Genomic DNA, 27,056 nt, shown 5'->3' with positions numbered 1-27,056 from the left:
AGTTTGTTCTCTCCTGTATTTCCAGGTCTGAGTGACTACAGGTGTACTAATCCATGTATGTTCAGGGACTGAGTGACTAAGGTGTTCTAATTAGATATTTAAAGGGAGATGACTACAGCAAATCAAAGATATGTTTAGAGATTCTGAGTGAAGGTGTTCTAATCTCATAGATATTTCCTGAGTGACTAAGACTGTCAATCCACTGATATTTAGTACCAGGCTGAGTGATTAATGTTACTAATCTATAGATATTTCCTGGTCTGAGAGGTTCTAAACCATGACTGCCTGCAGGACTAATCTCCTGATATTTCCTCAGGTCTGAGTGACTAAGGTGTCTCTCCAGATTTCCTGGACTGTTACTAATCTCATTTCCTGATATTTATAGGGAGATGGGGAACTACTAGACTGTTCCTAATTTCATGATAATGGTGATAAGGTGTCTCTCCATTGTATTTCCTGGTCCATAGATAGGTGTCTATTCTTGATGGTCTGAACTAGGTGTCTAATCTCCTGTATGTTCCTGAGACCTAGACAAACTCACTAATCTCAAATATGTTAATAGGGAGTGCTAAGCTGACTAATCACTAGATATTTAAAATAGGTCTGATGTGATAAGGTGTTCTCCTGTAAAGGTCTGAGACTAAGGTGTCTCTCCTGTATTTCCTGGTCCAGGTCTGAGTGACTAAGGTGTCTCTCCTGTATTTCCAGGTCTGAGTGACTAAGGTGTCTCTCCTGTATTTCCTGACCCAGGTTGTGTGACTAAGGTGTCTCTCCTGATTTCCAGGTCTGAGTGACTAAGGTGTCTCTCCTGATTTCCAGGTTGTGTCCCTAGTCTCTCCACCTCCTGACCCAGGATTGTGTCCCTAGTCTCTACCTCCTGACCCAGGTCTGAGTGACTAAGGTGTCTCTCCTGTATTTCCAGGATCTGTGTCCCTGTATTTCCAGGTCTGACCTCCTGAAGGTGTCTCTCCTGTATTTCCTCAGGTCTGAGTGACTAAGGTGTCTCTCCTGTATTTCCTGGTCAGGTCTGAGTGACTAAGGTGTCTCTCCTGTGTCTGAGTGACAAGGTGTCTCCTGTATTTCCTGGTCCAGGTCTGAGTGACTAAGGTGTCTCTCCTGTATTTCCTGGTCAGGTCTGAGTGACTAAGGTGTTCCCTGTCCAGGTCTTCCTGGTTCAGGTCTGAGTGACTAAGGTGTCTCTCCTGTATTTTTCCAGGTCTGAGTGACTAAGGTGTCTCTCCTGTATTTCCTGGTCTGAGTGACTAAGGTGTCTCCCCTGTATTTCCTGGTCCAGGTCTGAGTGACTAAGGTGTCTCCCCTGTAGGTCTGTCTCTCCTGGTCCAGGTCTGAGTGACTAAGGTGTCTCTCCTGTATTTCCAGGTCTGAGTGACTAAGGTGTCTCACCCTGTATTTCCTGGTCAGGTCTGAGTGACTAATTTGTCTGTCTCCTGTATTTCCTGGTCAAGGTCCAGTGACTAAGGTGTCTCTCCTGTATTTCCAGGTCTTTGACTAAGGTGTCTCCCTGTATTTCCTGGTCCAGGTCTGAGTGACTAGTCCATGGCCAGGTGTCTCAGGGACTGTATTTCCTGGTCCAGGTCTGAGTGACTAAGGTGTCTCTCCTGTATTTCAGGTCTAGTCTAAGCTGTCTGGAATCCTGTATTTCCTGGTCCAGGTGTCAAACCACATTCTAGTACCCTGTATTCCTGAGTCAGGTCTCAGTAGAGCAGGTTCTAAACCTGATGCCTGAGGATCTAAGGTGTCTGCCTCAGAACCCCATTTAACCATTGTAATTATGTTTTCATCTATTTTTTGTTGTTGCAATGATATGACAGTCTAACAAAATGACCACCTCTTCATTGTATATAACTCCATATAGCTCATATTCTTGATGGTGAATGGTGTCTCTCCTGGTTTTCACAAATCACCCAAATCTGAGTGCTCTGATAACACTTTGTTTAAAATATGGCATGTGTTTTTCAGTAAGGGCTTGTCCAGTCTGAGTGACATGGTGTCTCTCCTGTATTTCCTGGTCCAGGTCTGAGTGACTAAGGTGTCTCTCCTGTATTTCCAGGTCTGAGTGACTAAGGTGTCTCTCCTGTATTTCCAGGTCTGAGTGACTAAGGTGTCTCTCCTGTATTTCCTGGTCCAGGTCTGAGTGACTAAGGTGTCTCTCCTGTATTTTTCCAGGTCTGAGTGACTAAGGTGTCTCTCCTGTATTTCCAGGTCTGAGTGACTAAGGTGTCTCTCCTGTATTTCCTGGTCAGGTCTGAGTGACTAAGGTGTCTCTCCTGTATTTCCAGGTCAGGTCTAAGGTGTCTCTCCTGTATTTCCTGGTCTGAGTGACAGGTGTCTCTCCTGTAGCAGATTTAATCCAGGTCTGAGTGACTAAGGTGTCTCTCCTGTATTTCCTGGTCCAGGTCTGAGTGACTAAGGTGTCTCTCCTGTATTTCCAGGTCTGAGTGACTAAGGTGTCTCCCCTGTATTTCCTGGTCCAGGTCTGAGTGACTAAGGTGTCTCTCCTGTATTTCCTGGTCCAGGTCAGGTCTGAGTGACTAAGGTGTCTCTCCTGTATTTCCAGGTCTGAGTGACTAAGGTGTCTCTCCTGTATTTCCAGGTCTGAGTGACTAAGGTGTCTCTCCTGTATTTCCTGGTCCAGGTCTGAGTGACTAAGGTGTCTCTCCTGTATTTCCTGGTCCAGGTCTGAGTGACTAAGGTGTCTCTCCTGTATTTCCAGGTCTGAGTGACTAAGGTGTCTCTCCTGTATTTCCTGGTTCAGGTCTGAGTGACTAAGGTGTCTCTCCTGTATTTCCTGGTCCAGGTCTGAGTGACTGTATTTCCTGGTCCAGGTCTGAGTGACTAAGGTGTCTCTCCTGTATTTCCAGTGAGTGACTAAGGTGTCTCTCCTGTATTTCCTGGTCCAGGTCTGAGTGACTAAGGTGTCTCCCCTGTTTTCCTGGTCCAGGTCTGAGTGACTAAGGTGTCTCCCCTGTATTTCCAGTCCAGGTCTGAGTGACTAAGGTGTCTCCCCTGTATTTCCTGGTCCAGGTCTGAGTGACTAAGAGTCCAGGACTGTGTCTCTCCTGTATTTCCAGGTCTGAGTGACTAAGGTGTCTCCCCTGTATTTCCTGGTTCAGGTCTGAGTGACTAAGGTGTCTTGTATTTCCTGGTCCAGGTCTGAGTGACATGGTGTTTCCAGGTCTGAGTGACAAGGGCTTCCTTTATTTCCTGAGTGACAGATCTGAGGTGTTTGTTTTGTCTGTCCAGGTCAGGAGTGACTGCTTGTCCTGGTCTGTCTGAGTGATAGGAGGTGTTTGTTAGTCTTCCAAGTCTGAGTGACAGAGTTTGTCTTTGTCTGTCCTGGTCAGGTCTGAGTGACTCAGTAAGGGCTTATCTAACAGAGTTGACATGGTGTTTCAGGTCTCAGTAAGGGCTTGTCTAACAGAGTTGACATGGTGTTTCAGGTCTCAGTAAGGGCTTGTCTAACAGAGTTGACATGGTGTTTCAGGTCTCAGTAAGGGCTTGTCTAACAGAGTTGACATGGTGTTTCAGGTCTCAGTAAGGGCTTGTCTAACAGAGTTGACATGGTGTTTCAGGTCTCAGTAAGGGCTTGTCTAACAGAGTTGACATGGTGTTTCAGGTCTCAGTAAGGGCTTGTCTAGTGACAGAGTTGACATGGTGTTTCAGGTCTCAGTAAGGGCTTGTCTAACAGAGTTGACATGGTGTTTCAGGTCTCAGTAAGGGCTTGTCTAAGGAGGGATGGCCCAGTTGTCAGGAGGAGATGAGGCAGCAGCTGGAGTCTGTCATGCACGCAGAGCTGGAGAAACTACTGGACACTGCCATGGGGGGACAGGAGGTACACACACACACACACACTTCTCCCTCTCCCAGGTCCGTCTGATAGTGATTGTGTTCCCAAGATGAGGGGAGGACAGAGTTTGACACATACTGTAGCAGAGTGTCACAGAGAGTCCACTGTCACACACACACACACACTTGTTTCCCTCTCCCTGGGTCCGTCTGATAGTGATTTTGTTCCCAAGATGAGGGGAGGGGAAATCAGGGAGTGACACATACTGTAGCAGAGTGTCACAGAGTCCACACACACACACACACACACACACACACACAGGAGGACACACACACACACACACACACACACACACACACACACACACACACACACACACACACACACACACACACACACACACACACACACACACACACACACACACACACACACACACACACACACCTATAAGCATTTCACATTAATGAGTGTTTATACACATGAAAGCCATGATGATATCGGTTGGCTTTGAACAGAAATGCTGTTTGATGATGTGTCTATAAATGAACTCATCAAAATCAACCATATTGGATGAACGATGAAAACACTCCGAGATGAGATCTGCTTTTTCATCTATACTATGTAGAACTGGGTTTAAATCTTTCAACATCTTGAGCGTTTGTTTTAGTCTGTCTGGAGTGACAGGAGGACAGAGTTTGTTTTAGTCTGTCTGGAGTGACAGGAGGACAGAGTTTGTTTTAGTCTGTCTGGAGTGACAGGAGGACAGAGTTTGTTTTAGTCTGTCTGGAGTGACAGGAGGACAGAGTTTGTTTTAGTCTGTCTGGAGTGACAGGAGGACAGACAGGAGGACAGAGTTTGTTTTAGTCTGTCTGGAGTGACAGGAGGACAGAGTTTGTTTTAGTCTGTCTGGAGTGACAGGAGGACAGAGTTTGTTTTAGTCTGTCTGGAGTGACAGGAGGACAGGAGGACAGAGTTTGTTTTAGTCTGTCTGGAGTGACAGGAGGACAGAGTTTGTTTTAGTCTGTCTGGAGTGACAGGAGGACAGAGTTTGTTTTAGTCTGTCTGGAGTGACAGGAGGACAGAGTTTGTTTTTTGAGATGTTTTTATTTATTGGTTCCATTGCAACCAGCAGCTCAATCAAACAGATACAGTATTTGTCTGTACAACCAGTAACCCAGCATATCTCTGTCTGTTTGTATGTCTACAGGGGAGAATGTCATGTTGTTGTTCTAACATATACTCCTGGTGTATTCCAGGTCTCCAAGAAGGACTTTGATGGATTCAAGAAGCTGTTCCACAGGTTTCTGACAGGTGAAGGGGCCATCGGTGGACTGGCCCAAGATACACAGACCTCCAGAAGACTTGTTTAAGGCTCAAATAAAAACCCTGAGTTTGTGTGTGTGTCTGTCTGTAGTGACAGGAGGACAGAGTTTGTTTTAGTCTGTCTGGAGTGACAGGAGGACAGGAGGACAGAGTTTGTTTTAGTCTGTCTGTGTGTGACAGGTGGACAGGAGTGACAGAGTTTGTTGTGTGTATGTGTGTGTATATGTGTGTGTGTGTGTGTGACACTGTACATTGTGCGTGTATCTCTTAGCTCATCAGTGAGTGATCCAGTAGTATGGTGTGATGAAGGGGACTCTCTCAGGCAGATGGGAACAGTGGAGGCCAGGAGGAGTCTGGGCTCACACGATGAGGCCAGAGTTTGGGGTCTCTTCCTCTGGGCATGCAGCCAGCTGGCTCCCCCTGTCTCTGCTAGAGCTCCAGGGCTCCCTTCACAACCCTCAAGCTTTCTCTCAGAGCTGACTGGGCCCAGAAACAGAGACCTGGAGAAGAAAGAGAGAGAGACCTGGGGAAGAAAGAGAGAGAGACCTGGGGAAGGAGAGAGAGAGACCTGGGGAAGAGAGAGAGAGAGACCTGGGGAAGTGACAGGAGAGACCTGGGGACAGAGAGAGTCTGTCTGGAGGACAGGAGGAGAGAGAGAGACTGGAAGAAAGAGGGGAAGAGAGAGACCTGGGGAAGAGAGAGAGAGAGACCTGGGGAAGAGAGAGAGAGAGACCTGGGGAAGAGAGAGAGACCTGGGGAAGAAAGAGAGAGAGACCTGGGGAAGAAAGAGAGAGAGACCTGGAGGGAAGGAGGACAGACAGAGACCTGGGGAAGAGGAGAGAGAGACCTGGGGAAGGAGAGACACAGAGACCTGGGGAAGAAGAGAGAGAGAGAGAAAGAGTCAGTCTGGGGAGTGAGAGGACAGACAGAGTTTGTTTAGAGTCTGTCTGTAGTGACAGGAGAGACAGAAGTTTGAGAGAGAGTCTGGAGTGACAGAGAGAGACAGAGTTTGAGAGAGTCTGTCTGGAATGAGAGGAGACCTGGGACAGAGTTTGAGAGAGAGTCTGGAAGACAGAGAGAGAGTTTGTTTTTTGAGAGTTTTTATTTATTGAGTTCCATTGCAACCAGCAGCTCAATCAAACAGAGACAGATTAGAGAGAGACCAGTAACCCAGCAGATCTCTGTCAGTTTGTAGAGACTGGGGAGAATGTCAGAGAGAGGGACATATAGAGAGATTCCAGGTCTCCAAGAAGGACTTTGATGGATTCAAGAAACTGTGGGGAAGAGACAGAAAAGAGACCTGAAGGGACCAAGAGAGAGGACCAAGAATACACAGACCTCCAGAAGCATAGAGACAGAAAGGACAGAATAAAGACCCTGAGAGACAGTAGAGAGAGAGAGACAGAATGAGAGAGAGTGACAGAATAGAGAGAGTGTGGACAGAATAGAGAGAGAGACAGAATGTCTCATGGACAGTGTGTGGACAGTGGGTGAGTAGAGACAGTGAGAGAGAGTGTGACAGAATAGAGAGAGACAGAATGAGAGAGATAGAGAATTTGTGGACAGAAAGACAGACAGAGACAGAATCAGAGAGAGAGACAGAATATGGAGAGAGAAGTGGACAGCAGATGGGAGACAGAATGGAGGAGAGAGACACAGAATAGAGGAGACAGAATAGAGAGAGAGACAGAATAGAGAGAGCTCCAGGGACAGAATAGAGAGCTGAGGGACAGAACAGAGAGAGACAGAGGGAGAGAGAGAGAGACCAGGGAAAGAAAGAGAGAGAGATGGGGGAAGAATAGAGAGAGAGACAGAATAGAGAAGACCTGAGGAGAGAGAGGACAGACTGAAGAGAGAGAGGGACAGAATAGAGAGAGAGGGATGTCTCATTAGGTTTTGTGGATAGGGAAAGAAATAGAGACAGAATAGAGAGACCTGAGGGACAGAATAGAGAGAGAGGGACAGAATAGAGAGAGAGGGACAGAATAGAGAGAGACCTGGGGACAGAATAGAGAGAGAGGGACAGAAGAGAAAGAGAGACCTGGGGACAGAAAGAGAGAGAGGGACAGAATAGAGAGAAGAGGGACAAACAGAGACCTGGGGACAGAATAGAGAGAGAGGGACAGAATAGAGAGAGAGGGACAGAATAGAGAGAGAGACAGAATAGAGAGAGAGCGACAGAATAGAGAGAGAGCGACAGAATAGAGAGAGAGGGACAGAATAGAGAGAGAGGGATGTCTCATTAGGTTTTGTGGATAGGGAAAGAAATAGAGACAGAATAGAGAGCGAGGGACAGTATAGAGAGAGAGGGACAGAATAGAGAGAGAGACAGGGACAGCAAGAGAGAGAGGGACAGAATAGAGAGAGAGGGACAGCATAGAGAGAGGGACAGCATAGAGAGAGAGGGACAGCATAGAGAGAGGGACAGAATAGAGAGAGAGGGACAGAATAGAGAGAGAGAGAGAGAGGGACAGAATAGAGAGAGAGGGATGTCTCATTAGGTTTTGTGGATAGGGAAAGAAATAGAGACAGAATAGAGAGCGAGGGACAGCATAGAGAGAGAGGGACAGCATAGAGAGAGAGGGACAGAATAGAGAGAGAGGGACAGAATAGAGAGAGAGGGACAGCATAGAGAGAGAGGGACAGAATAGAGAGAGAGGGACAGAATAGAGAGAGAGGGACAGCATAGAGAGAGAGGGACAGAATAGAGAGAGAGGGACAGCGAGGACAGTATAGAGAGAGGGACAGAAGAGAGAGAGAGAGAGACAGAAGAGAGAGAGAGAGAGAGAGAGAGAGAGAGAGAGGGATGTCTCATTAGGTTTTGTGGATAGGGAAAGAAAGTGACAGAGGGCACCGTAAGATAATTTTTTTGTGCAGTTTTGTTTACGTGTAGGACTGCACATATACATGTGTGTGTGTGTGTGTGTGTGTGTGTGTGTGTGTGTGTGTGTGTGTGTGTGTGTGTGTGTGTGTGTGTGTGTGTGTGTGTGTGTGTGTGTGTGTGTGTGTGTGTGTGTGTGTGTGTGTGTGTGTGAGGTGGGGCTGGGTGTGTGTGTGAGGTGGGGCTGGGTGTGTGTGTGAGGTGGGGCTGGGTGTGTGTGTGAGGTGGGGCTGGGTGTGTGTGTGAGGTGGGGCTGGGTGTGGGTGTGAGGTGGGGCTGGGTGTGTGTGTGAGGTGGGGCTGGGTGTGTGTGTGAGGTGGGGCTGGGTGTGTGTGTGAGGTGGGGCTGAGGTGGGGTGGGTGTGTGTGTGAGGTGGGGCTGGGTGTGTGTGTGTGTGAGGTGGGGCTGGGTGTGGGTGTGGGGTGGGTGTGTGTGTGGGTGGGGCTGGGTGTGGGTGTGTGTGTGAGGTGGGGCTGGGTGTGGGTGTGTGTGTGTGTGTGTGTGAGGTGGGGCTGGGTGTGTGGGTGTGTGTGTGTGTGTGTGAGGTGGGGTGGGTGTGTGTGTGGGTGTGTGTGTGAGGTGGGGCTGTGTGTGTGGGTGTGTGTGTGTGAGGTGGGGTGTGTGTGTGGTGTGGGCTGGGTGTGGGTGTGTGTGTGTGGGCTGGGTGTGGTGTGTGTGTGTGTGTGGGGCTGGGTGTGGGTGTGATGTGGGGCTGGGTGTGGGTGTGTGTGTGAGGTGGGGTGATGGATGTTTGGTGTGTGTGTGTGTGTGAGGTGGGGCTGGGTGTCACATGTGGGTGTGTGAGGTGGGGCTGGGTGTGGGTGTGATGTGGGGCTGGGTGTGGGTGTGTGTGTGAGGTGGGGCTGATGGATGTTTGTGTGCATGTTTGAGTGATTTATGTCGTGAGGGTGTGTGTTCTGTATATGTGAGGAAAGCAGAACCTAAACATCCTTTAACTCACATGTTCTGCTCTATGAATCAGAGTCTAGTCACGTGGTTCCATACTAACATTAGCAGAACCTAAACATCCTTTAACTCACATGTTCTGCTCTATGAATCAGAGTCTAGTCACGTGGTTCCATACTAACATTCCAAATGGGGACTAGTGTGAGAGCAGAACCTAAACATCCTTTAACTCACATAATATCACATAGGTTCATTCATTTGGGGCTAATTCCCCAACTGAGGAAGTGGTTAGCTAAATGTATCCTATTAGTGATGGTTAGCCATGTTATTGGTATATAACAGTCCATGTGATTTATAGGCCCATGCAACCAACTTGAATGGCAGTCAGGAGTAGTGCTCTTTGTTCAATAGTAAATACAATTCAGACCAGAAAGCTGGGACCCCCCCAACAGTGAGAACAGTGGTTGCTTTCAACACAGGGTTTTCCCCTGGCGTTCGGCCTACATTTTGAAACATTTCAATCCGAAATCATTTCACAAAGGAAAGAGCGAGTGAAACTGCACTGCTTCAGCAAGCAGGAAGTCTGTGGTCCAGATGACTGACCAGTGGGCCAGGTGGAAACGTTTTGCAAACCTTACTTATTCATTCAACTAGTTTGAATACAAAACAATCCATCCCATCCTTGATGGGCGATATGAGTGATGCATTAAAGTAACCCGACCTGATAACCTGACGTTGACAACGTGTCAGAGTTTGGCCTGTGGATTGGGACTGTCCTGGCTTATTTTCCTTCTTGGCCTCAGTTGCATAATAATTATTGTTTGTAATGTGTTCCAAGCTGAAGCTAGGGAGGGGCAGAGTGAAGGACAGAGGGATTGGATGACATAGGCTTGCTGGGAAACAAGATTCAGGAACCTTCTGGGAGATAGGAAGAGCTCACTATTCTTTGGAGGGTTCCACTATTCTTTGGAAGGTTCCACTATTCTTTGGAAGGTTCCACTATTCTTTGGAGGGTTCCACTATTCTTTGGAGGGTTCCACTATTCTTTGGAAGGTTCCACTATTCTTTGGAAGGTTCCACTATTCTTTGGAGGGTTCCACTATTCTTTGGAGGGTTCCACTATTCTTTGGAGGGTTCCACTATTCTTTGGAGGTTCCACTATTCTTTGGAGGGTTCCACTATTCTTTGGAGGTTCCACTATTCTTTGGAGGGTTCCACTATTCTTTGGAGGGTTCCACTATTCTTTGGAGGGTTCCACTATTCTTTGGAGGGTTCCACTATTCTTTATTCTTTGGAGGGTTCCACTATTCTATTTTGGAGGGTTCCACTATTCTTTGGAGGGTTCCACTATTCTTTGGAGGGTTCCACTATTATTTGGAGGGTTCCACTATTCTTTGGAGGGTTCCACTATTCTTTGGAGGGTTCCACTATTCTTTGGAGGGTTCCACTATTCTTTGGAGGGTTCCACTATTCTTTGGAGGGTTCCACTATTCTTTGGAGGGTTCCACTATTCTTTGGAGGGTTCCACTATTCTTTGGAGGTTCCACTATTCTTTGGAGGGTTCCACTATTCTTTGGAGTGTTCCACTATTCTTTGGAGGGTTCCACTATTATTTGGAGGGTTCCACTATTCTTTGGAAGGTTCCACTATTCTTTGGAGGGTTCCACTATTCTTTGGAGGGTTCCACTATTACTTGGAGGGTTCCACTATTCTTTGGAGGGTTCCACTATTATTTGGAGGGTTCCACTATTATTTGGAGTGTTCCACTATTCTTTGGAGGGTTCCACTATTCTTTGGAGGGTTCCACTATTCTTTGTCAATGTAATTTACAAAATAGCCTCCAACACTCTACTCAACAAATTGGATGCAGTCTATCACAGTGCCATCCGTTTAGTCACCAAAGCCCCATATACTACCTACCACTGCGACCTATACTCCCTCGTTGGCTGGCCCTCGCTTCATACTCGTTGCCAAACCCACTGGCTACAGGTTATCTACAAGCCCTTTATGCTAGCCCCGCCTTATCTCAGCTCACTGGTCACCATAGCAGCACACACCCGTACCACGTGCTCCAGCAGGTATATCTCACTGGTCACCCCCAAAGCCTATTCCTCCTTTGGCCGCCTTTCCTTATAGTTCTCTGCTGCCAATGACTGGAACGAACTGCAAAAATCATTGAAGCTGGAAATATCTCCTTCACTAGCTTTAAGCAGCTCACAGATCACTGCACATGTACATAGCCCATCTACCTACCTCATCCCCATACTGTATTTATTTATTTATTTATTTATTTATTTATTTATCTTGCTCCTTTGCACCCCAGTATCTCTACTTGCACATTCATCTTCTGCACATCAATCACTCCAGTGTTTAATTGCTGTACTTCGCCACCATGGCCTATTTATTGCCTTTACCTCCCTTATCTTACCTGATTTGCAGGTTCCTTTCTTGTGGACTATTTTTTAATAATTATCCACATTATCATACTAGTTTAATATCAGGTATCTGGTAACCTGTTTATCCTGTTTCTGACATATCAGCTTCACTGTGAGATTATTAAAAGGTCAGTACAAATGTTAAAGCAACAATCAGCAGTAGAAACAATAACAAAGTGAACTCCCCGCCCCTGTTTTGGTAAAAAGCTGAAGGATGGGTCTGGAGAAATGGAACCACTCTCAAATTCATAGACGTAGCATCCATGATATCAAAAGTGTAGCTTTAACCATGTTTTGATGCTATATGGTGTTTCTTTACTTTGATTACAAACATTGGAGTAAAACAAGCTTATATTTTGGGTTCTGATGGGGTACGACAAGCTCATAATGCACATCATTCATTTGTATGTTCAAAAATTGGATGCTGATTGCCTCTTTCTTAAGGAGTATTATGTCATGTAGTAGTGATGACAGGTTAATAGGGAACGAGAGTGTAGAGGGCCTCTTCAGCTCACATCCTCATCTTGACACCATTCAGGACCAGGTTTCTCATTTCTCTCATCTTGACACCATTCAGGAGTCTTATGGCTTGGGGGAAGAAGCTGTTTAGAAGCCTCTTGGACCTAGACTTGGCGCTCCGGTACCGCTTGCCGTGTGATACCAGAGAGAACAGTCTATGACTAGGGTGGCCAGAGTCTTTGACCATTTTTAGGGCCTTCCTCTGACACCGCCTGTTACAGAGGTCCTGGATGGCAGGAAGCTTGGCCCCAGTGATGTACTGGGCTGTTCGCACTACCCACTGTAGTGCCTTGTGGTCGGAGGCCGAGGAGTTGCCATACCAGGCAACTAGTGACGCAACCAGTCAGGATGCTCTCGATTGTGCAGCTGTAGAACCTTTTGAGGATTTGAGGACACATGCCAAATCTTTTCAGTCTCCTGAGTGGTAGGTTTTGTCGTGCCCTCTTCATGACTGTCTTGGTGTGCTTGGACCATGTTAGTTTGTTGGTGATGTGGACACAAAGGAACTTGAAGCTCTCAACCTGCTCCACTACAGACCCGTCAATGAGAATGTGGGTGTGCTCAGTCCTCTTTTTCCTGTAGTCCACAATCATCTCCTTAGTCTTGATTGTGTTGAGGGAGAGGTTGTTGTCTTAGCACCACATGGCCAGGTCTCTGACCTCCTCCCTATAGGCTGTCTCGTCGTTGTTGGTGATCAGGCCTACCACTTGTGTCATCTGCAAATTTAATGATGGTGTTGGAGTCGTGCCTGGTCGTGCAGTCATGCGTGAACAGGGAGTAGAGGAGGGGACCGAGCATGCACCCGAGGGGCCCCTGTGTTGAGGATCAGTGTTGTTACCTACCCTTACCACCTGGGGGAGGCCCGTCAGAAAGTCCAGGATCCAGTTGCAGAGGGAGGTGTTTAGTCCCAGGGTCCTTAGCTTATTGAATGAGCTTTGAGGGAACTATGTTGTTGAATGCTGAGCTGTAGTCAATGAATAGCATTCTCACATTGGTGTTCCTTTTGTCCAGGTGGGAAAGGGCAGTGTGGAGTGCAATGGAGATTGCATCATCTGTGGATCTGTTGGGGCGGTATGCAAATTGGAGTGGGTCTAGTGTTTCTGGGATGATGGTGTTGATGTAAGCCATGACCAGCCTTTCATGGCACTTCATGGCTACAGATCTGAGTGCTACAGGTCTGTAGTCGTTTAGGCAGGTTACCTTAGTGTTCTTGGGCACAGGGTCTATGGTGGTCTGCTTAAAGCATGTTGGTATTACAGACTCGGACAAGGAGAGGTTGAAAATGTCAGTGAAGACACTTGCCAGTTGGTCAGCGCATGCTCGCAGTACACATCCTGGTAATCCGTCTGGCCCTGCGGCCTTGTGAATGTTGACCTGTTTAAAGGTCTTACTCACATCTGCTGCGGTGAGCGTGATTACACAGTCTTCCAGGAACAGCTGGTGCTCTCATGCATGTTTCAGTGTTATTTGCCTCGAAGCGAGCATAGAAGTAGTTTAGCTCGTCTGGTAGGCTAGTGTCACTGGGCAGCTCTCGGCTGTGCTTCCCTTTGTAGTCTGTAATGGTTTGCAGGCCCTGCCACATCCAACGAGCATCAGAGCCGGTTTAGTACGATTCGATCTTAGTCCTGTATGGACGCTGTGCCTGTTTTACCGTTCCTCGGAGGGCATAGCGGATTTCTTATAAGCTTCCCGGGTTAAAGTCTCGCTCCTTGAAAGCTGCAGCTCTATCCTTTAGATCAGTGTGGATGCTGCCTGTAATCCATGGCTTCTGGTTGGGACATGTACTTACGGTCACTGTGGGGGCGACGTCATTGATGCACTTATTGATGAAGCCAATGACTGATGTGGTGTACTCCTCAATGCCATCGGAGGAATCCCGGAACATATTCTAGTCTGTGCAAGCAAACCAGTCCTGTAGCTTAGCATCTGCTTCCTCTGACCACTTTTTTATAGACTGAGTCACTGGTGCTTCCTGCTTTAATTTTTGCTTGTAAGCAGGAATCAGGAGGATAGAATTATGGTCAGATTTGCCAAATGGAGGGCGAGGGAGAGATTTGTATGCATCTTTGTGTGTGGAGTAAAGGTGGTCCAGATCTTTGTATGTGTCTCTCTGTGTGGAGTAAAGGTGGTCTAGATCTTTGTATGTGTCTCTCTGTGTGGAGTAAAGGTGGTCTAGATCTTTGTATGTGTCTCTCTGTGTGGAGTAAAGGTGGTCTAGATCTTTGTATGTGTCTCTCTGTGTGGAGTAAAGGTGGTCCAGATCTTTGTATGTGTCTCTCTGTGTGGAGTAAAGGTGGTCTAGATCTTTGTATGCATCTCTGTGTGTGGAGTAAAGGTGGTCTAGATCTTTGTATGTGTCTCTGTGTGGAGTAAAGGTGGTCTAGATCTTTGTATGCATCTCTGTGTGTGGAGTAAAGGTGGTCTAGATCTTTGTATGTGTCTCTGTGTGGAGTAAAGGTGGTCCAGATATTTGTATACATCTCTGTGTGTGGAGTAAAGGTGGTCTAGATCTTTGTATGTGTCTCTGTGTGGAGTAAAGGTGGTCTAGATCTTTGTATGTGTCTCTGTGTGGAGTAAAGGTGGTCCAGATATTTGTATACATCTCTGTGTGTGGAGTAAAGGTGGTCTAGATCTTTGTATGTGTCTCTGTGTGGAGTAAAGGTGGTCTAGATCTTTGTATGCATCTCTGTGTGGAGTAAAGGTGGTCCAGATCTTTGTATGTGTCTCTGTGTGGAGCAAAGGTGGTCCAGAGTGGTTTTCCTTCTGGTTGCACATTTAACATGCTGATAGAAATTTGTTAAAACGGAATTAAGTTTCCCTGCATTAAAGTCCCCAGCTACTAGGAGCGCCGCCTCTGGGTGAGCGTTTTCTTGTTTGCTTATGGCGTTGAATAAGCTGTATTCCGCCATCTTAGTGCCTCTGACTGTGGTGGTTTGTATAAACAGCTACAAAGAATACAGATGAAAACTCGGTAGGTAGTGTGGTCTACAGCTTATCATGAGATACTCAACCTCAGGCGAGCAATAGCTTGAGACTTCCTTAGATATCGTGCACCAGCTGTTGTTTACAAAAATACATAGACCGCCGCCCCTTGTTTTACCAGACGCCGCTGTTCTATCCTGTCGGTACATCGTATAACCAGCCAGCTGTATGTTGATATTGTCGTCGTTCAGCCACGACTCCGTGAAGCATAAGATGTTACAGTTTTTAATATCCCATTGGTAGTTTAATCTTCCGCGTAACTCGTCGATTTTATTGTCCAAATATTGCACGTTTGCTAGCAGAATGGAGGGAGGTGGGTTTATTCGATCGCCTACGAATTCTCAGAAGGCAGCCCGACTTTTGGAATCTCTATTTCCCCGCCTCCTCTTCACGCAGATCACAGGGATTGGGTCCTGTTACAGAGGAAGCAGTGTATCTTTTGCGTCAGGCTCGTCAGAGTCGTGAAAGAAGAAAAAGGATTCTGCTAGTCCGTGGTGAGTAATCGCAGTCCTGATGTCTAGAAGTTATTTTCGGTCATTAAGAGACGGTAGAGGCAACGTTATGTACAAAATAAGTTTTAAAAAAAAGTTACAACGCAAATAAACGAACAACAAAACACAATCGGCTGGGGGAACGTAAAACATCTGCCATCTTCTCCGGCGCCATCTTACTCAATGAAGATCTCTAACATTCAACTTGTTCACCTGTCATGTTTATTTAACCAGACAAGACCTGACATTTCTGTCAGGTCTGATGTTGAGTTGAGGACTCAGACATTTTTCTTTTAACTAGGCATGTCAGTTATGGACAGTAATGGCCTAGGAACAGTGGGTTAACTGCCTTGTTCAGGGGCAGAACAACAGATGTTTTACCTTGTCAGCTCGGGGATTCGATCTTACAACCTTTCGGTTACTAGTCCAACACTCTAACCACTAGGCTACCTGCCAACATACAGGTACTCAGGAATAGGGTTTTAAATCACAGGGTTGCCATGGTTTTCTTTCACTATAAAATTACAATATTGTCATATTCTCCCTCAGTTTAAAACCACAGGGTTGCCATAGTTTCTTCTCAGGATAAAATTACAATATTGCCATATTCTCCCTCGGTTTAAAACCACAGTGTTGCCATTCTTCCTCGGTTTAAAACCACAGTGTTGCCATAGCTTCTTCTCAGTATAAAATTGGTGTTGCCATATTCTCCCTCAGTGTAAAACCAAAGGGTTGCCATAGTTTCTTTGCAGGATAAAATGTCAATATTGCCATATTCTCCCTCAGTTTAAAACCACAGTGTTGCTATATTCTCCCTCAGTATAAAACCACAGTGTTGCTATATTCTCCCTCAGTTTAAAACCACAGGGTTACTATATTATCCCTCAGTTTAAAACCACAGGGTTACTATATTCTCCCTCAGTATAAAACCACAGTGTTGCTATATTCTCCCTCAGTATAAAACCACAGTGTTGTTATATACTCCCTCATATAAAACCACAGTGTTGCTATATTCTCCCTCAGTATAAAACCACAGTGTTGCTATATTCTCCCTCAGTATAAAACCACAGTGTTGCTATATTCTCCCTCAGTATAAAACCACAGTGTTGTTATATTCTCCCTCATATAAAACCACAGTGTTGCTATATTCTCCCTCAGTATAAAACCACAGTGTTGCTATATTCTCCCTCAGTATAAAACCACAGTGTTGCTATATTCTCCCTCAGTATAAAACCACAGGGTTACTATATTCTCCCTCATATAAAACCACAGGGTTACTATATTCTCCCTCAGTTTAAAACCACAGTGTTGCTATATTCTCCCTCAGTATAAAACCACAGTGTTGCTATATTCTCCCTCATATAAAACCACAGTGTTGCTATATTCTCCCTCAGTTTAAAACCACAGTGTTGCTATATTCTCCCTCAGTTTAAAACCACAGTGTTGCTATATTCTCCCTCAGTATAAAACCACAGTGTTGCCATATCCTCCCTCAGTATAAAACCACAGTGTTGCCATATTCTCCCTCAGTATGGAATTCCAGTATTACCATAGTTTTCTCTGTTTTAAACCACAGGGTTGCCATAGTTTTCTCTGTTTTAAACCACAGGGTTGCCATAGGTTTCTCTGTTTTAAACCACAGTGTTGCCATGTCTCTAGGGATGCTCTTTGAAGTCCATTCTCTCAGCTGTGTGCGTCAGTCGTACTACTGAGTATTCTGATCCAGCATCAACACACAGGCTGCATCCCAAACGGAACCCTAATTCCCTATATAGTGGACTCTGGTCAAAAGCAGTGCACTATATAGGGAATAGGGTGCCATTTTGAAATTGGGGGGGGGGTATGGTCTGGGTTCCAAATGCACGTCCCAAATGGCACCCTATTCCCTTTATAGCACACTTTCCTTGAGACTTTACCTTGAACTCAGTCACAGTTGGGGAGGGATGGAGAATGAAGGAAAGGAAAGTGAAGGAATCCAAGATGTGTGTGTGGAGAAGTTCTGAGGAGACACTCTGTAGTTTGGTTTCAGTGTGTTCTCTCTGTCTGGATGCCTTCGTATCCTCTCTGATGTCTTGTTGCTGTTCTGATAGAACCCCGCGGCTGTTTGGGAAAAACACTGAAGTAGAGTTTACGTTGGGTAGAGAGGGAGAGGAGGCTAAGTGCTATGGACGACCTGATGCTAAATTGGGCCTAGCTAGCGCACGCACACACACACACACACACACACACACACACACACACACACACACACACACACACACACACACACACACACACACACACACACACACACACACACACACACACACACACACACACACACACACACATACACACTGTCACACACACACACACACACACTGTCACACACACACACACACACACACACACACACACACACACACACACACACACACACACACACACACACACACACACACACACACACACACACACACACACACATACACACACACACACTAACATATACACAACACAAATCGCGGGTTGTTTCCCCCTCAGTAGCAGACCCTCACTGCTGGGTCTTCTCATTTATTAGAGAGAGAGAATCACACTTACACTCACTCCTCTCAAACAGAGTACGTCTTATGGGAGAGGTAGAGGGGGGAAGGGGGAAGGGAAGGAGAGGTAGAGGGGGAGGGGAAGGAGAGGGGGAGGGGAAGGAGAGGTAGAGGTGGGAGAATTATTTGAAATATTTTGTCACACCGGATAGCTTAACCAACACAAAAACATCCTATGGCGTTCTGCATTAGCATCGAACAGCCCCCGTGATATGCAGCTGTTCAGGGAAGCTAGAAACCGTTATACACAGGCAGTTAGAAAGCCAAGGCTAGCTTTTTCAAGCAGAAGTTTGCTTCCTGCAACACTAACTCAAAAAAGTTCTGGGACACTGTAAAGTCCATGGAGAATAAGAACACCTCCTCCCAGCTGCCCACTGCACTGAAGATAGGAAACACTGTCACCACTGATAAATCCACCATAATTGAGAATTTCAATAAGCATTTTTCTACGGCTGGCCATGCTTTCCACCTGGCTACTCCTACCCCGGTCAACAGCACTGCACCCCCAACAGCAACTCGCCCAAGCCTTCCCCATTTCTCCTTCTCCCAAATCCATTCAGCTGATGTTCTGAAAGAGCTAAAAAATCTGGACCCCTACAAATCAGCCGGGCTAGACAATCTGGACTCTTTCTTTCTAAAATGATCTGCCGAAATTGTTGCCACCCCTATTACTAGCCTGTTCAAACTCTCTTTCGTGTCGTCTGAGATTCCCAAAGATTGGAAAGCAGCTGCGGTCATCCCGCTCTTCAAAGGGGGGGACACTCTTGACCCAAACTGCTACAGACCTATATCTATCCTACCATGCCTTTCTAAGGTCTTCGAAAGCCAAGTCAACAAACAGATTACCGACCATTTCGAATCTCACCATACCTTCTCTGCTATGCAATCTGGTTTCAGAGCTGGTCATGGGTGCACCTCAGCCACGCTCAAGGTCCTAAACGATATCTTAACCGCCATCGATAAGAAACATTACTGTGCAGCCTAATTCATTGATCTGGCCAAGGCTTTCGACTCTGTCAATCACCACATCCTCATCGACAGACTCGACAGCCTTGGTTTCTCAAATGATTGCCTCGCCTGGTTCACCAACTACTTCTCTGATAGAGTTCAGTGTGTCAAATCGGAGGGTCTGCTGTCCGGACCTCTGGCAGTCTCTATGGGAATGCCACAGGGTTCAATTCTTGGACCGACTATCTTCTCTGTATACATCAATGAGGTCGCTCTTGCTGCTGGTGAGTCTCTGATCCAACTCTACGCAGACGACACCATTCTGTATACTTCCGGCCCTTCTTTGGACACTGTGTTAACAACCCTCCAGGCAAGCTTCAATGCCATACAACTCTCCTTCCGTGGCCTCCAATTGCTCTTAAATTCAAGTAAAACTAAATGCATGCTCTTCAACCGATCGCTACCTGCACCTACCCGCCTGTCCAACATCACTACTCTGGACGGCTCTGACTTAGAATACGTGAACAACTACAAAAAACTTAGGTGTCTGGTTAGACTGTAAACTCTCCTTCCAGACCCATATCAAACATCTCCAATCCAAAGTTAAATCTAGAATTGGCTTCCTATTTCGCAACAAAGCATCCTTCACTCATGCTGCCAAACATACCCTTGTAAAACTGACCATCCTACCAATCCTCGACTTTGGCGATGTCATTTACAAAATAGCCTCCAATACCCTACTCAACAAATTGGATGCAGTCTATCACAGTGCAATCCGTTTTGTTACCAAAGCCCCATATACTACCCACCATTGCGACCTGTACGCTCTCGTTGGCTGGCCCTCGCTTCATACTCGTCGTCAAACCCACTAGCTCCATGTCATCTACAAGACCCTGCTAGGTAAAGTCCCCCCTTATCTCAGCTCGCTGGTCACCATAGCATCTCCCACCTGTAGCACACGCTCCAGCAGGTAGTCTCTAGTCACCCCCAAAACCAATTCTTTCTTTGGCCGTCTCTCCTTCCAGTTCTCTGCTGCCAGTGACTGGAACGAACTACAAAAATCTCTGAAACTGGAAACACTTATCTCCCTCACTAGCTTTAAGCACCAACTGTCAGAGCATCTTACAGATTACTGCACCTGTACATAGCCCACCTATAATTTAGCCCAAACAACTACCTCTTTCCCAACTGTATTTAATTAATTAATTAATTTTGCTCCTTTGCACCCCATTATTTTTATTTCTACTTTGCACATTCTTCCATTGCAAAACTACCATTCCAGTGTTTTACTTGCTATATTGTATTTACTTTGCCACCTCCCTTCTCACCTCATTTGCTCACATTGTATATAGACTTGTTTATACTGTATTATTGACTGTATGTTTGTTTTACTCCATGTGTAACTCTGTGTCGTTGTATCTGTCGAACTGCTTTGCTTTATCTTGGCCAGGTCGCAATTGTAAATGAGAACTTGTTCTCAACTTGCCTACCTGGTTAAATAAAGGTGAAATAAAATAAATAAAATAAAAAAATAGCTGCAGTGAAATGTGTTGTTTTACATGGCCAGCAATAGTAGTATGGCTCCCCTGGAGCAATTTAGGAAAAAGCACCAGAAAAGCACATCCAAAAATGACATGTAACAATCACACAAAGACATGAGGGGGAACAGAGGAATAAATACATGTAGTGTGATTGGGGAATGAAAACCAGGTGTGCAGGGAACAAGACAAAACAAATGGAGACATGAAAAATGGAGTGGCGATGGCTAGAAAGCCGCTGAACGCCGCCCCAACAAGGAGAGGAGCCGACTTCGGCGGAAGTCGTGACATTAATAAAGATGACTAGAAAGCCGGTGACGTCGACCGCTGAACGCCGCCCCAACAAGGAGAGGAGCCGACTTGTTTAAACGGAAGTCGTGACATTAATAAAGATGACTAAAGAGAAAGCCGGTGACGTCGACCGCTGAACGCCGCCCCAACAAGGAGAGGAGCCGACTTGCCTACCGGAAGTCGTGACATTAATAAAGATGACTAGAAAGCCGGTGACGTCGACCGCTGAACGCCGCCCCAACAAGGAGAGGAGCCGACTTCGGCGGAAGTCGTGACAAATAAAATCTGAAAGTTTCAATGATGGATTATTTTAAACCCAAGAACATGGGAACAGTAATCTTAATAAGAATTATTCTAACATGATTGACATTGCTAAAGATGCTAGCTAAAACCGGTGCCTAGGAACAACATCATAAGTAGATTTGTAAGAAGATATTTGAGAAGTTTGGAAGAAAATCATTAAATGACTAAAATATCGAATTGCACTTATGACGCCGCCCCAACAAGGAGAGGAGCCGATTTTAGTTTTGCGGAAGAATCAAAAATGACATTAATAAAGATGACTAGAAAGAAACAAAAGACACAGTCGTGACATTAATAAAGATGACTAGAAAGCCGGTGACCGACCGCTGAACGCCGCCCCATTTCTAAGCCGACCGGCGGAAGTCGTGACATTAATAAAGATGACTAGAAAGCCGGTGAAGCGTCGACCGCTATGGTGCCGCCCCAACAAGGAAGGAGCCAACTTCGGCGGAAGTCGTGACATTAATAAAGATGACTAGAAAGCCGGTGACGTCCCAATCAGACTAGACACGTCGACCGCTGAACGCCGCCCCAACAAGGAGAGGAGCCGTCCCTGATAGAGAACCGTGACATTAAAAAGATGACAAAAACCGGTGAAAACAAAACATAGAATGCCGCCCCAACAAGGACCCTGAGCCAAACCAAAAGTAGAGACATTAATAAAGATGACTCTAAAGTCCGGTGACGTGACCGACTGAACCAGCCCCAACAAGGAGAGGAGATGTTGTGGCAGGAGTCTTGAAACAAACTTAATCTGAAAGTTTCAATATGGATTATTTTAAACCCAAGAACATGTTTTAGAACAGTAATCTTAGTAAGAACTTATTCTAACATGATTGCCATTGCTAGCTAGATAGCTAGCTAAAATGGTGCCTAGCAACCACATCATAAGTAGATTTGTAAGAAGATATTTGAGAAGTTTGGAAGAAAATCATTAAATCTTAAAATATCGAATTGCACTTAAAACTTCTTATTATTTTCTTAAGAAGCTTATTTTAGTTTTGTGTAAGAAGTGTTTTGTAAATCTGGGCCCAGAACACTAAGAACATTCTTTGAGGATTTTTTTGTTTTGTTATTGTTATTTTAAATACATGTTTTAGGCCTACTTATTTTTGTCCCATAAATGTTTGTATTTTGCAAACGTTTTTAAAATGGTTTTATATCGAATGTTTGGTGTTAATGATATGGTTTAAAATGTTTATTTGAAATAATGTTTAGGCCTACTTATTTTTGTTGATAAATGTTTTATATTGAATAATTGGTGTTAATGGATGGTGTCAAAACTAGATCAAACAAAAATACATTCTTTAAAACAAACCACATTGTAGAAACTATAAAGACACTGTCACGGTTTTCATTTGAGATTTGACCGATACACTACTTTATTTCTAATGTAAGGGCCAACAATGAACAATACCAACTGACCGTGAAGCTTAAGAGAGCTATGGTGCCACTAACAAAGTCAACTTCCCACAAATAACAAAGGGAAAAAGGCTGCCTAAGTATGATTCCCAATCAGAGACAACAGTAGACAGCTGTCCCTGATAGAGAACCATACCCGGCCAAAACATAGAAGTACAAAAACCTAGAAAACAAAACATAGAATGCCCACCCAAATCACACCCTGACCAAACCAAAATAGAGACATAAAAAGGCTCTCTAAGGTCAGGCGTGACAGACACCAGCCTAGGAGATGTTGTGGCAGGACTTGAAACAAGCAGTTCATGCTTAAAAACCCACAAATGTTGCAGAGTTAAACCAGTTCTGCATACAAGAGTGGGCCAAAATTCCTCCACAGCGATGTGAGAGACTGATCAACAACTACAGGAAGCATTTGGTTGCAGTCATTGGCGCTAATGGTGGCACAACCAGTTATTGAGTGTAAGAGATGACATTTTCACAGGGAATTGTGGGTTGCATGTGTTTTGTTTAATTAAATTAAATATTTGTAAACTCAGGTTCCCTTTAACTAATATTAGGTTTTGGTTGAAGATCTGATAACATTCAGTATCAAAACTATGCAAAAATAGAGAAAATCAGAAACGTGGAAAATAACATTTCACGGCACTGTGGCTGTATCCGAGGCTGTATCAATATTCTGCCTGTATGAACAGTTTATTTTAGGCCATAATTAAATCTGTAAGCTACATGTACAGTATTCTGCCCATATGAATGAATATGGGATTGAATGAAAATCAGTAAACATACACATTTAATAACAGACTCATGAACACGATCACGCACTAGTCTACAGCTGGTTTCACAACCTTTTTGGTTGGACAGGTTTCTCAATTTCTTTCTTAGATTTTTGCATTCTTCATCAAACCATTTGTCATTATTGTTAATTTTCTTCGGTTTTCTATTTGAGATTTTTAGATTTGATATCTCTCTTTGCAAGTTAAGGGCCAGTCTATGGGCTGAATGTCACCTCCCCCTCTGTATTTGCAAGTTAAGGGCCAGTCTATGGGCTGAATGTCCCCTCCCCTTCTGAAATGAGAAAGATGCTATCTACCTGTGGAATCGTGATTCGTCCGGAAGGATTTGCTGCTCTTTAGCTATTGGTGGCCACAGTATAAAGACTGTCTGGGCAGTACCATTTCTGTATCCAGAAATTAGGTTAGAGCAGCTCCAGCCAACCATATACAGTGTCTCCCTAAAAAGTTTTTTCAGGCTGTATCCAGTGTGTTGGGCTGTATCCAGTGTGTTGGGCTGTATCCAGTGTGTGTTGGGCTGTATCCAGTGTGTTGGGCTGTATCCAGTGTGTGTTGGGCTGTATCCAGTGTGTGTTGGGCTGTATCCAGTGTGTTGGGCTGTATCCAGTGTGTGTTGGGCTGTATCCAGTGTGTGTTGGGCTGTATCCAGTGTGTTGGGCTGTATCCAGTGTGTTGGGCTGTATCCAGTGTGTTGGGCTGTATCCAGTGTGTGTTGGGCTGTATCCAGTGTGTGTTGGGCTGTATCCAGTGTGTTGGGCTGTATCCAGTGTGTGTTGGGCTGTATCCAGTGTGTGTTGGGCTGTATCCAGTGTGTTGGGCTGTGTCCAGTGTGTTGGGCTGTATCCAGTGTGTTGGGCTGTATCCAGTGTGTTGGGCTGTATCCAGTGTGTGTTGGGCTGTATCCAGTGTGTTGGGCTGTATCCAGTGTGTTGGGCTGTATCCAGTGTGTTGGGCTGTATCCAGTGTGTTGGGCTGTATCCAGTGTGTGTTGGGCTGTATCCAGTGTGTGTTGGGCTGTATCCAGTGTGTGTTGGGCTGTATCCAGTGTGTTGGGCTGTATCCAGTGTGTGTTGGGCTGTATCCAGTGTGTGTTGGGCTGTATCCAGTGTGTGTTGGGCTGTATCCAGTGTGTGTTGGGCTGTATCCAGTGTGTGTTGGGCTGTATCCAGTGTGTGTTGGGCTGTATCCAGTGTGTTGGGCTGTATCCAGTGTGTGTTGGGCTGTATCCAGTGTGTTGGGCTGTATCCAGTGTGTGTTGGGCTGTATCCAGTGTGTGTTGGGCTGTATCCAGTGTGTTGGGCTGTATCCTGTATCCATGTGTGTTGGGCTGTATCCAGTGTGTTGGGCTGTATCCAGTGTGTTGGGCTGTATCCAGTGTGTGTTGGGCTGTATCCAGTGTGTTGGGCTGTATCCAGTGTGTGTCAGTGTGTTGGGCTGTATCCAGTGTGTTGGGCTGTATCCAGTGTGTGTTGGGCTGTATCCAGTGTGTGTTGGGCTGTATCCAGTGTGTTGGGCTGTATCCAGTGTGTGTTGGGCTGTATCCAGTGTGTGTTGGGCTGTATCCAGTGTGTTGGGCTGTATCCAGTGTGTGTTGGGCTGTATCCAGTGTGTTGGGCTGTATCCAGTGTGTTGGGCTGTATCCAGTGTGTGTTGGGCTGTATCCAGTGTGTGTTGGGCTGTATCCAGTGTGTGTTGGGCTGTATCCAGTGTGTTGGGCTGTATCCAGTGTGTGTTGGGCTGTATCCAGTGTGTGTTGGGCTGTGTCCAGTGTGTTGGGCTGTGTCCAGTGTGTGTCAGGCTGTATCCAGTGTGTTGGGCTGTGTCCAGTGTGTGTCGGGCTGTATCCAGTGTGTGTTGGGCTGTATCCAGTGTGTTGGGCTGTATCCATTGTGTGTTGGGCTGTATCCAGTGTGTGTTGGGCTGTGTCCAGTGTGTTGGGCTGTGTCCAGTATGTGTTGGGCTGTATCCAGTGTGTGTTGGGCTGTGTCCAGTGTGTTGGGCTGTATCCAGTGTGTTGGGCTGTATCCAGTGTGTTGGGCTGTGTCCAGTGTGTGTCGGGCTGTATCCAGTGTGTTGGGCTGTATCCAGTGTGTTGGGCTGTATCCAGTGTGTGTTGGGCTGTAACCAGTGTGTTGGGCTGTATCCAGTGTGTGTTGGGCTGTATCCAGTGTGTTGGGCTGTATCCAGTGTGTTGGGCTGTATCCAGTGTGTGTTGGGCTGTATCCAGTGTGTATTGGGCTGTATCCAGTGTGTTGGGCTATATCCAGTGTGTGTTGGGCTGTATCCAGTGTGTGTTGGGCTGTATCCAGTGTGTGTTGGGCTGTATCCAGTGTGTTGGGCTGTATCCAGTGTGTATTGGGCTGTATCCAGTGTGTTGCGCTATATCCAGTGTGTGTTTGGCTGTATCCAGTGTGTGTTGGGCAGTATCCAGTGTGTTGGGTTGTATCCAGTGTGTGTTTGGCTGTATCCAGTGTGTCAATCACACACTCAACACACACACACACTATTGTGCCCATTCACACACACACACACACACACACACACACACACACACACACACACACACACACACACACACACACACACACACACACACACACACACACACACACACACACACACACACACACACACACACACACACACACACACACACACACACAGGACATCTGTTTCAGATTTGATGTCCTGGGTGCTCCTTCTCATTGTGTATAGTTGTGAACCACCAGCTATCTGTTTAAGATGCCAGACCTTATTGATTCAAGCTGAATGCAGGGCCCTGGGTGTGTTACAGTCCTGTCAAAGATCACACTCTTTCCTTTGTCTTCAGAAATGAACACAAAAAAAGGTTCTGTGGTTTCATTTCTTCCCTAGTCCTTTTTCAGTCACTGAGTCTCCATAGATGAAATATCAAGATAAGATCCCCCTCCGCCCACATCAGAAATGTTACCACATACAATACCAAAGGGAACATATGAAATGTCTCTCCTCTCTCTCTCCACAGATCCAGCCCTATGATAAGATAGCAGCGCTGCCCCTGCCGGACAGCCTGGCAGACAGTCTCAACAAGCTGGTGGTCGTCAAGTTGAATGGAGGCCTGGGGACCAGCATGGGCTGTAAAGGCCCCAAGAGCCTCATCAGCGTCCGCAACGAGAACACTTTCCTGGACCTCACCGTGCAGCAGATAGAGGTACCTGTCGTCAATATGTTGTTAGAATGTCATCAGCAGTCATAGACATGTCATGAGCAGTCATAGACATGTCATGAGCAGTCATAAACATGTCATGAGCAGTCATAGACATGTCATGAGCAGTCATGGGCATATCTGGCTCCTGAGTGGTGCAGCGGTCTGAGGCACTGCATCTCAGCGGTCTGAGGCACTGCATCACAGCGGACTGAGGCACTGCATCTCAGCGGTCTGAGGCACTGCATCACAGCGGACTGAGGCACTGCATCTCAGCGGTCTGAGGCACTGCATCTCAGCACACTGCATCTCAGCGGTCTGAGGCACTGCACCTCAGCGGTCTGAAGCACTGCATCTCAGCAGTCTGAAGCACTGCATCTCAGCACACTGCATCTCAGCGGTCTGAAGCACTGCATCTCAGCACACTGCATCTCAGTGGTCTGAAGCACTGCATCTCAGCAGTCTGAAGCACTGCATCTCAGCGGTCTGAAGCACTGCATCTCAGCGGTCTGAGGCACTGCACCTCAGCGGTCTGAGGCACTGCACCTCAGCGGTCTGAGGCACTGCATCTCAGCGGTCTGAAGCACTGCATCTCAGCGGTCTGAGGCACTGCATCTCAGCGGTCTGAAGCACTGCATCTCAGCGGTCT

General features: G+C 46.2%; 1 protein-coding gene across 1 annotated transcript in view; it reads left to right on the top strand.

Moving 5' to 3' along the window:
• LOC124020080 (UTP--glucose-1-phosphate uridylyltransferase-like) overlaps positions 1-27,056 on the top strand; it is a gene marked incomplete at its 5' end in the record, with an annotated part of 70,307 nt that overhangs the window by 4,827 nt on the left and 38,424 nt on the right. The window contains 2 exons of the mRNA XM_046335490.1: positions 5,068-5,175; positions 26,228-26,413. Of these exons, the coding sequence (XP_046191446.1) occupies positions 5,068-5,175; positions 26,228-26,413 (294 nt within the window). The remainder of the gene's footprint in view (positions 1-5,067; positions 5,176-26,227; positions 26,414-27,056) is intronic.

This window comes from Oncorhynchus gorbuscha, unplaced genomic scaffold, assembly GCF_021184085.1.
Source record: "Oncorhynchus gorbuscha isolate QuinsamMale2020 ecotype Even-year unplaced genomic scaffold, OgorEven_v1.0 Un_scaffold_761, whole genome shotgun sequence".
NCBI classification, from domain to species: domain Eukaryota; kingdom Metazoa; phylum Chordata; class Actinopteri; order Salmoniformes; family Salmonidae; genus Oncorhynchus; species Oncorhynchus gorbuscha.
Note: the sequence above shows the minus strand (reverse complement) of the source record. Positions and strands in the feature narration are given on the sequence as shown.